This window comes from Lineus longissimus, chromosome 5 (assembly GCF_910592395.1).
Source record: "Lineus longissimus chromosome 5, tnLinLong1.2, whole genome shotgun sequence".
NCBI classification, from domain to species: domain Eukaryota; kingdom Metazoa; phylum Nemertea; class Pilidiophora; order Heteronemertea; family Lineidae; genus Lineus; species Lineus longissimus.
The window spans coordinates 22248436-22259684 of NC_088312.1; the positions used below are offsets into that span (position 1 = coordinate 22248436).

General features: G+C 43.8%; 1 protein-coding gene across 1 annotated transcript; it reads left to right on the top strand.

The window, feature by feature from the left end:
- Nucleotides 1-36: 36 nt before the first annotated feature.
- On the top strand, nucleotides 37-8230 carry LOC135488614 (glycine receptor subunit alpha-2-like). Its single transcript, XM_064773258.1, has 11 exons — nucleotides 37-99; nucleotides 2053-2220; nucleotides 3256-3320; nucleotides 3798-3889; nucleotides 4703-4770; nucleotides 5233-5450; nucleotides 6140-6222; nucleotides 6517-6660; nucleotides 7088-7311; nucleotides 7677-7829; nucleotides 7955-8230. The coding sequence occupies exons 1-11, from the start codon at nucleotides 37-39 to the stop codon at nucleotides 8228-8230; spliced, it is 1554 nt and encodes a 517-aa protein (XP_064629328.1).
- Nucleotides 8231-11249: the final 3019 nt, after the last annotated feature.

The window sequence follows — 11249 nt, forward strand, 5'->3', positions numbered from 1 at the left end:
GATATTGAGTTGTGTTATCCCGAAATGGAAGCTATAATGTCGATTGCCAAGTTCACAGTCTTATTACCGAGGTTTTTCCCATCAAAATCTAAGAATATCGTGAACATCGAAATTTAACTCTATATACTCCGACGAAATTCCGTACAGTATGAAAATCTACAATAAATCCAGCCCCCTTAGCAAAATAAAAAACACAACTGAAATTTGTATACGATCCTTCAAAGCACGCTTGTGGCTCAAAGACAATGGTCGCATCCGTAATTTGGTGAAAGGTTCGAAAAGTGCTGTTATATAGGACGCAAAATGACGTCTAAATTTAAATTTCAATATTGACGACGAAAGGCACACTGAAAATCACCGTCTCACCACGTCCACCACCTTGCAGCTTGTTGGTAACCTAAGATTCTCTTTGAACTGTTTGGCGTAAAGGTGTCCATACAGATAACTTCTTCACAGAAATCAAATTTCCACAGATCCACTTCAGATTGTAGAATGAAAATCGAATGAAAATCCTACAATTCTACTTATTGATAACAATTAATTTCTAACGAATTGAGTGTGAAACAGGTCCCTCTGAGGCTGATCGTTCCGATGGGAGTTGATAAGTGTTTATTGTCTGACAAAGTGCCATCATAATATGGTCGGCATTTATGCTAATCGCCGCAATGGGATGACGTCTATTAATGATATGGGGACCGGCAGTCTCCAAACCTCGCCGTTGGTAACCATTGCTTAGTTATACTTGCACAGTGTATTAGCGTGCAAATGTTAATCCTCTCATTGGGAGATTGGGGAAGCTGGCGAGTATCCCGCACCCAGGCTCCATGAACGATATGATAGTTCAGAATGTGGCTTCTATTTTAGAGTTTATAGGCCTACACATGCCTGTAGTTTCGGGCCAGGTTGCTCACTCGGCGTTAGCATGCGGTAACGTTGGTGTCAAGTCTTAACGCTATATGGTAAACGAAACTGAAGGAGATAACGCTTATTTGAGCTAACGCTGGCGTTTGTCTCTAACGCCGATTAAGCACCACTTGGCCCTGATGATGCTTACATATTCAAACAGTCACTCTACCTGCCCTCTTCCTTGTATCAGAGGGCGAGGTTGCCCCATCTTCTCTCGCCCCGCCTTTTTATGGCGCGACTTCCCGCGCAGATGATAACGATAATGAAGTCTAGAATACAGAAGCACTCAGCGAAATGGATCGCTCTAGCTTGCGTTAATGAGGCAATTTCCTGAGCAGATGATATCACGAGATGTTACAGGCAGGCAGACGAGAGGGCAGGCTAATTCATGAACACCTTACGTAGGCACCGCTCTGATACGAAGGAAAATGTTGCACTTTTGCCAGTAAATTTACTTTTTTAATAATTTAACAGATTTTCTTCTAGTTTATTTTCAATATCATATATGTATTTACATATCATTAAAAATCACGAAATCAACTTCAAGTTCTCTGAAGCCTGCCAATGAAACCCCCTTTAAGTAATTCATGAATTAAAAAGCCAAAAAATAAATCACAGAACAGCAATAAAGAGAATGGCCCTTTCGACAAACATTACGTAACATTGCAAACATACTGGTAAGGTTCTCCATTATCGACCCTTCACGAGCGCACTGTAGCGAATTAACATCACCAACCTGAAAATATATTAAAATATTGATGGTATTTTCTCACCATTACACTTGATTATTTGATTTGTCTCACGGCTGTAGAGACGTGACGTCTATTTTTGTGTACGGCGGCACATTTTAGGTCAGGCGCTCCTCTGACGTAACCATGTTATTACACCCTGGGTAATATATTTGTATTATTTATCGAGCACAGGTATTATTTTTGCCATATTTTGTGCTCATATCGACTGATTGTTGTTAGACGCTCACACCATTTCAACGAGTTATACGCGCGATATGGATTAGGCGCTAATTTTGTTAAAACATCGTCCATCAGTCAGAGATTAATAATATCAGTCAAGATTCTGCAAACCCTTGTAATGGTCATGACTAGGTGATATTCAGGGATTTATCATGAGCCTTTCGTTTTCTCGCAGTTAATCGTGAAAGAAAAAGGTTTTGAACTCTGCAGATTGGTTAATTCTGTACCAGGTCGTTCACCAAGTCAGTGGTTGACCCCATTTTATACGCCTGGACCCCGGAGCCGGCTTGATACGGCACCTTACCGGCTTGACACGCATATCGGCGGCGAGGTATTCTGGAAGGTGAGTGAGTAATCAGTACTGTTCTCTTTGAGCGAGGAGCAATGTAACTTCTTCATCGATTTTATACTGACATCGCGGCGCGGCCAGATTGTTCTGAGAATATTCCCATCTTGACAAACCCAGTGGAAACTGTTGATGTCTTTGGTTATATATGGGAAAGAACATCCTGGCACCAGTTGTTTTCAATATGCTCCGCCTCTCGATATTCAAACTTTGTATATGACGTAGGAGTATCAAAAACCTGAATCTCAGGATGGGAAAAGAATGACTGCGGTTATGGGTATCATTTTTGAGTGGTAATCTAACTTCTTAGAACCCCGTGCATAGAAAATCTTAAAAGTGAATGCCCATTTAAAACATGGAAGGCTGTTCTCTGGAAAACAAAGAACATGCTCCCACATTTCAAATTTGCTTTTACTTTGTTTTGAAAGAGTTCTGATTGCTTTAGTAGTGAAAGTTCTAGAAAATATGGCGGTACATGTGGTCAACCCTTGAGGCCTAAATGGGCTCCTTAGAGGACTCCCCTTGGTCAGTATGGTATGCAGTGGAACCCCGGTAACACGACCACTCATGGGACCGAAGTTGAATCGTCGCGTTACCGGGGTTGTCACTTGTCACAAGTTAAAAATCCGGGGACAAAATGCCAGGTTGACCGCGCGTAACGTTGCTTAACCTCCTCTCTGCATGGGGCCAACGCGCCAACCACGGCGGGTTAAGCCGTGTCATACACCTGGGGGTACTATACATAGGTTTTCTCACCAAAAGTTCAAAATTCTGAAAATTTTCAAAGCCAACATTTTTTTGGGGTTCCACTGTACATACTTCAAGAATAAAAGTGTTAATATTCAAAGTGAGCCTTTTGGACTTTTTGCAAGTTCCCCTGATAATCTCTGGCAACAGACCTGCATTCTGCCAGCAGGGTTCTCTATTATAAAATACGTTTAGTATTCGACAATCGGTGTCACAATACGCACGATATTCGATATGATCATACACCAGGTATATTGATTATCACAAAATCAGTTTTTCTTTCAGGGCTTAGAATCGACCTTATCAACCATGACGAATGGGTGGTTGATTATTTTTTGGCTGGGTGCAAGGTAAGGCAAGTTGGAGCAAAACCAAGCAGTACAATACCATAATGAGTTGGAGTTATTTCGGCTTGAGATTCTCCTGTGTTTCCCTAAGGTCGATTTCTTGGAATCTAGATGATGAGACCCACTTCCTTGTTTTGAGTGATGAAACCAATCAGCATAACACAGTTATCGTGGCATTTTTTAAACGTAAACTCATCAATCATAACAAACCATCACAATCATTTAGCTAAAAAAGCACAATTTTCTAGGCCTAAGGCTGACGTTACATAGGCCTCATTCGTTCACTTCCCACATGTCACGTTCCCCTTAATGCGTTCGTTCCTCACTGAATGCATGCCACAAGCCGTGCATTCACCGAGGAACGTTAAGTAAAGCTGGAACGTGACATGTGGGAAGTGAACGAATGAGGCCTATGTAACGTCAGCCTTACAAGTCTTTTTTGGTTCCTGACATCTGAACAACACAATGCTCCTTTTTCAGCACCACACAGCTTTGCCACGGGTTCGCCCACATAACCAAGGCTCTTCGCAAACGAGACTATGATAAATACGAGCACCCGACGAAGGAGGAAGGTAAGCTAAGTTAGTTATTCCTTAATACGACCAACACCCATCAAGGGAAGTGCAGGCATCGTGGCCATTTTTTCCTGAACCTTTCAGCAAGCACACTGTACATTGTACACGAACTTTCGACCAATCAGACGTCACAGGTCTTGGAAACTTAGCGAGCCTGTATCGAAAGGCGATGTTCAGACCAGAGATTGTGGGTTCGAATCCGACCTAGGTAAACTTTTTTTCTTTTTTTAATTATTTTTTTCTTTTGTAAATTTTACAATATTTTCACTGCAGACTTTTATGCTGATTCAAGGTCTTCAATTGAGTTTGTGCCTTTTATACAGACATGCCAGAGGTCAATAAAAGCAGTATTCCCAATTCATGAGAGGCGTCCCCTATAAGAGGATTCATTGCCTTCACTCCAGAAAATTTCATGGAGACAATGTACAGTGTGCTTGCTGAAAGGTTCAGGAAAAAAAACCTCGCGCCCCGGACACAAAAGGGAAGTCGTTCTCTCTGTATGCAAGCCTGTGACCAGTTTATGTTGTGCAATTAGATCGTCAATATTTTATTGACATTGACTTTCAAGTGAAGAAGTAAAGAAACTGCAGGAAACCTCTTCACATCACGTGAAATGTTTCAGCAAGTCAATTACTTTGACAAGAAGCCATCCGCTGGCAACATGTCAGCGCACTTCCACGGCCGAGCAGTTGTCTCGACCACGACAAATTGGTTCCCAACGCCACCGTTAACCGGGTACCAATTGGGACACACGAAGGTTGCCGAACTGTCAAAGTAATACGATGTTTCGTTCCTTTTTCTCGCCGGCAGGTACCGCCACTTCTGTCCAAGTCGGGATCTACATTCACTCTATCGGTGATATTGATGAGAAGAATATGGTAAGAAACTATATATCTGCGCTCGCTCGAAAAATGATCCGGCATAAACGTACCAAGAACAAGGATTCTTTGGATTTTCGTCTGATTCAAGGGACGAGGCAAATACAGCAAGGTGATTTGTCTTAGGTCATAAACATCAGCGTCAGGTAAAAGTCAACAACACAATGTACTGACTACGATTGCAGTGACACACTGTCGGAAATCATCAAAGACTTCAGGAGACATATTTAGATGGTATGTCGCTGATGCATCGCTCCACTTAGCGGGGATCATCGGGGCATACCCACTAATAGCGGGCAACGTCTGTTTGCCATACCCAATTTTAGTGTCCAGCCATGCCACCGGCGGTGTCCGTTCTGTCAGTCCTAAAGTCTTGTCCGATGCGTATTTAGAACTGACAAACAGCGCATCAAAATCAATTGGTGTCTATGGCCTTAGAGATATTCCCCTTTCCGATTCCAGCAACTAGTTTTGGACATCTATCTCCGACAAGAGTGGTTTGATGAGAGACTGCGGGGTTTGACCAGAAAGCAGCAGTCACTGCACGGGGATGTGATCGATGATTTCTGGCTGCCCGACCCCTACCTTCCTGCTGCTAAAAGGGTGACCATGCACGAAGTGATGACCAAGTCGCGGTCGCTACACGTTGAGCCAAGTGGGCAAGTCAAGCTTAATGTGAGGTACGGTAATCGTAATATCATTTTACACTGACATCACGAAAACTACTCTCGCACCGAAGCGGTCCCGTCAAAGTTTGAAGTCTTATTACCTCCCGGAAGGATCAAACTCAAGTCGTCTCGTTTAACCACTACAAGTGAGTGTATGCAGATACTTATACATACTAGTGCTTAAGCCATTCGCTCCTTTGACCTCCGAGAGCAGATAGGTCGCCAACAACTTCCCCCCATCCTCTTCTGTCCCTGACGACCCTGTCCAGTTCCTGCCAAGAATGACCAATGGTCCAGAGTGAACCATGGTCTTCACGTCACTCTAAAGGTCCCGTCGCCAGCTCTTCCCGGGTCTACTCCTTTTTCTCTTCCCCAGTGCATGGGTTCCAGGTCAGAGCTTGACGGGTGATGCTGGTTTTCTCGGTGTATGCCCGATCCAGCTCCAGTGTCGACGTAGTATCTTGATCTCGACCTGGTCCTCGTTTGCTCTTATCGACAGGTCCTTGTTTGGCACAGCAGTGCGGATTCCATACAGATTCTTGCAAGATGTAAACGTTTAAAATGTCCTCGGATAAAATGTCCGGGGGACAACGGATTCTATCATGCGCTGTAAATATTTACGGTATTGGCGGACGCCAATAGGACGCCATCTCGTAGTAGTTCTGACGATTTCTGCTAACATGTCTTTCTTTTTCTTGCAGACTTATCTTGGAGCTTAGCTGCCACATGAACTTTGTGTCCTATCCATTCGATGACCAATTGTGTCCTGTTACAATCGAAAGCTGTGAGTACATGTATACCTATTTTCTCCAAAAATATTGGTTTGTTAAATTCACATTTGCCAAGTAAATTAAAAGACTTTGAGAGTTATTTCGAAAACCACTCCGACTTTACCGATATAGGTGCCGTTCTTGTTATGCGGTCGTTGACCAGGCATGCCTGCGAGCAGCACGCCTGAAAAGGTATGAATGACCCCATAGTAGGAAAAAAACCATTTGAACGCGCTTTCTTCTGTCATGAAAACTTTGAAATATGTATGACTCGGCAGCAGTTGTACATAAAAGTATGTTTCTTACAGATTCGTTGACGTCATCAGAACTTGTGTACATGTGGTCGAAAAGTTCCCCAATCGCCTACAATGAGGCGATGGTCATCCCCAAGTTTGAGTTGAGTGGCCTCCCTACAGCATCAAACTACAGTGATGATGATGTCTTCAGATCGGGTAAATACACTCTATGGTATGAGGGGGTTACTCCTTTGAGGAAGCTTCAACATCCGGGACTTTATCTGACAGATTGTTGTTATTGGTTTCTGTAACCATGCAACATAATCTGTCATGGAGTAATGATAGGGTATAACATAGATTTGAGAGGGGCTCTTAACTACATATGTTACACTGGAATGGGAACATCTGTAAAATGCGTCGACATCTGCATCATCAAGTCCATTGGTGAAGGTTATAAAGAACTCACTCGGCGCAAATTAGCAATGAGCTTTTAACCATTGCATAAGTTTGAAGTGAACCAGTTATGCGTATCATGATTTAATGTACAGCCTTAGGACATTATTTGAGATTTAGCCTTCATTACCTGTTTATTACACTTGATCTTCCCATGATGCAGTGTAAATTCGTTTGATTTTTCTTCCAGCTGGGGGCAGTACTGTCAGTGGTATTCGGATGGATATCCGCATCCACAGAGAACTGGCGTACTACCTCGCCCAGATCTACTTCCCGAGTGCCCTGGTGGTCATCCTGTCTTGGGTGTCGTTCATCATCAGCGTTGAGGCAGTCCCTGCTAGGGTTACCATTGGATTGCTCTCAATACTTACGATTACGACACAGAATATGAATGCGAATAAAGCTATGCCACAGGTATAGACTCTTGGCATTAGCCATTAGGTCCTCAAACTTTCAGCCACAGAAGACCCTTAGCATTGGGCTATTGCCGCCTCCCCTCTGAAATGCATCATCGTAACATGTCAAATTGGTGGCCCTGTTTCCACGGTGCAATGACACAGACTCGTGCCACAATATGTCATCTCAACTTTGGAGATCGCCATAGCCTGGCCGCTATGAGACGCGACAAAAATCTCCGACTTGGTGGTTCAACGGTTAGAATACTGGACTTTCGATCTGGTGGTAACGGGTTCGACTCCCGTGAACCCACTACATGCATGTCCCCTGAATCCGTACTTTTGCAACGACGAATATGCAAGTTTTATGCGTTTTCTCCCCAGGTGTCTTATATCAAAGCCTTGGACATCTGGCTGACTGTCTGCCTGGCTTTTGTCATCTTTGCCTTCCTTGAGTTTGCTCTCGTCTCAAGTATCTTAAAGAAACATCAACGAGATCTAAAGAAAATCAAGAATCCGAGCCCGGATAGAAATAAGGTTGGTATAAGGGTCAGCGTTTATAGCTCAAATTCAGCTTAGTGATATTCCCCGGAAATATCTGGGCGAAAAACATTTAAAATGACAGCTTATTGCCTCACACCCTGTCCTTTCCTTCCATGCAGAATGCCGTTCCGGGTCCCGAGAGCTTCGAACTTGTTGAGAGAGCACGTTTGGGTTGGAGTAATCATGGCGGAACCGGGAAAGTAGTTCCTCCCAAACACGCGGAGGAAGAGGAACTCATGGAGAAGACCAGCAAACCATCACATGCCGAACCACACTACGATCGTGCTGACAATCTATCAAGGATTATTTTCCCTGTTACATTCCTCATTTTCACCATTGTCTACTGGGTGACGTTTCTGAATGTTGGTGGCGCTGAAAATCAGCAGTCGGAGTGACTGACACCGTCAAAAAGGCTGAATTTGTGTTTCTGTGCGGATTGTGCGGGATGTTCGCCGGCTGCCGGAGAGCCATTCTTGGTCGGGAGCTGATGCCAAGTAAGCAGGGCGGTCATATTTGCCCTATGGTGTCCTCAAGCCTAGCTGGTGTCACTCATTTTCAAAAAGCCAGATGGCGACAGACTCACAGTTAGTGAAATCAACTCGCTTATTCATACGCAAAGTACAGAGCAAGCAGAGAGGATCGAGCCAAAACGCCTAGCCTGGCGGTAGATATTGGTCGGGTCCAATCTGGTCCCAAAACGAGCGTGTTCTGTGTCAAATTAGCCATGTGTTGGCTGGTATTTGCTCTCAAATGGTAATTTTCCCGAGTGCTTCCTGGATTGGATAGCAGCGTGTCAATCTGTAGTCAGAGTGACCTTTGCCAATCGGAACCTGGACGTTGATGGACACGCCTCGAGCTGTTTCCCTGCATGGAAATGGCTGATGATTCTACAGTCCTTTTGAGGCCTTTTAGGCACAGAACATATGTTATTATTAGCATCGTTATTAATGGAATGTTGTAGAAAGAAGTTTCTGATGTTATCAGCTACACCGTCCTGTTTCCAATGAGTTGATGGCATTATGGATCTGCCGCCGACAAACCATGCTTCTACCAGAAAAACTCTCACTAAGCTTGAAAATAGATCACCCTGGAAGATGAGGCGCAAAAGGTGTTACAAGGTCATTAGCACTTTGATGTGGTATTCATTGCTATGAATCTCTCTATGCAATAACAAGTCATGGTCCATGCATCCTGAGCAAATCAGGGGATTATGTCCATGTGGACTTGCACAAGAATACTAAGCTAAGAAAATAGTGAATTAAAATAACTGACGAAGGACTGGAAGATAGGTGTGGAGAAGCTCTATAGTTCCTCTTTCGTCCGAGGAAGCTGATGGTCTTCTCTCCTTCCTTTGCTGTATTTGCGCCGATAGCAATTGTCATTTTCAGCATGTGCTGCATGGCGTCGATATGCGATTGGTGTTTCTTCTGACATTTCCCGGGGTTATTCCTTTGTTGATTATTGGATTGGTTATAGAGGCATGAAATAAACTGCCAGCTCTGCATCATGAACCTTGAACATTATGACTGTCCCTGATATACCAGGCTCTCTCGCTATTCCATGCGTGTACATGACGCTACCGGTTGTGTCCAATCAGAACCCTGGTACTCTATTATGGCCGTGCTGTCTGTAGGCCAAACCAGCATGATAGCAGTCTTCTGATTGGTTTATACCTGATAGAAGGTCCAAACCTGCGGCTTGCGGAAGAGCCAGCCTGATGAATCAATATTGGGGATTTATGCACCAAAGTAACCCGCAAACGAGCGACTTTAATTGCTGCGATCTGCGAAAAGCTTGTCTGTAGGTACGAGCCGTCCGCCGGTAATCGCTGGGATAGATTTTGATCCGCGCAAGCCTACGATCACCAATTCTTGTTGCAGGTACCTCTGACCACGGCAAACGAGCGGTTGTAGTCTTAAGCGATTTAGGTCACCCGTGGCAGACATTAAAATCGCTCGTTTATGGGGCGCTCTAGTGACGCCAAGTATTAAAGTGTGTTCATTCTTTAGCATCACTGCATAGTGCGTCGTTGTTCAAGGACACACATGTATTATGTTCCTGGGTGTCGAGTATACGACGCGCCGCCGGATTTTATCCCTCCCATTTCTGTACTTTGTACCAAAACTCATTATCTCTCCTGTCATTGCCATCAGAAAGATTACTCTCCAAGTCCCATTCAGCAATTCGTCTCATCAGAGATCACCAAGAAGAAACCCGACATATACTGAGTGGGCGTCCCTCAAAGCATAAACGCATGAAAGGCGACCAAATAAAAAAATGCCGCAAGAACTTCCTCTCTTTATTCAAGTCGCAGTGATTCTCCCGACACAGATGAAATCAAAGACATGTGGCTTTGCGTTACCTGGTCACGGCCCCAAGACTGTGCCTCTAAATCAGCGTCGGTCTGCATGCATCCCCGGTATCACCGATAAATAAAGAGTAATACTGTTGACGCTACCATCACCTTGGCCATAGCACTAGGTGCCAAGTTCTGACGATATTGGAACCGGTTGTCATAAGACACCTTTTGATGTCGTGTCTGTTCCGGCCTCAGGTAAATTGAAGGAAACCATACAAAACATCCTTCATCCAACTAAACTCCTCCACAAAAGTTGCTCTTCGCTTTCAACAGACTGAGTTATAGAATTGCACGCGCAAATAGTGCAATATTCAAATTACGACCAACAGGTGTCTCTAGTAGTCAAATGATGACCTGGATTTGTCGGTTGTCCAAGCAGAACTGCACTCCCAAAGCATTTTTGAAGGCTTTCTAAGGATGAATTCAATGACAAATTCCTGGATTAAGAAATTGGACAGAAGTCAAGGTTTTTCAACACTCCCCGCTTAAATCGCAAACTAGAAACTGCCACGTCAAAAACCTCCAACTGATCACGAATGAAAATTTAATCGAATTGTGTCTCCTTTCGGACTGTTATCTAAATTAGAGTTTGCACCCAATAGAAATAACACATGGCTACTGTCAGGTTCACTGATAGCAAGTTTATTCGATTTCGGGTTTTAAGTCCGAAGTCTCTTTGATGTGATTGATTTTTTTGTACAATCGATGTCAGTCTTTTTTATTCAAAGGTCAGGGGCACTGGCTTGCAGTGACGTCATTGGCGACGAACATCACTCAGCACATCGTCATATTTCCCATGAATAATTCCATGTTAAGTCATCTTTAAGACTTAGATCGGAATTTAAATTTCATTGCTCGTCAACAGACTGACGTCTGGATTTGCACTGGGTTGGTGCCAAATATGAAAGCAGTCAAGACCACATTTCGATGTTTACTTTGAGGTGTTTTTGAATAGAAATTGCCAGTGATACCTTCCTGTCGGTATAAGTATTTCCTAGGCATATATAGAGAGAAGAAAAGCCAAGGATAAGTCTCTCCTACTTCTTTATGATGGG

What these genes read in the sequence shown, in the direction of transcription:
- LOC135488614 (XM_064773258.1), top strand. Translation starts at nt 37, where the DNA reads ATGTCGATTGCCAAGTTCACAGTCTTATTACCGAGGTTTTTCCCATCA. An exon ending in CATCAAAATCTAAGAATATC is followed by an intron (nt 100 to 2,052) that starts GTGAACATCGAA and finishes GTTTTCTCGCAG; the next exon opens with TTAATCGTGAAAGAAAAAGG. An exon ending in TGATGATGTCTTCAGATCGG is followed by an intron (nt 6,661 to 7,087) that starts GTAAATACACTC and finishes TTTTTCTTCCAG; the next exon opens with CTGGGGGCAGTACTGTCAGT.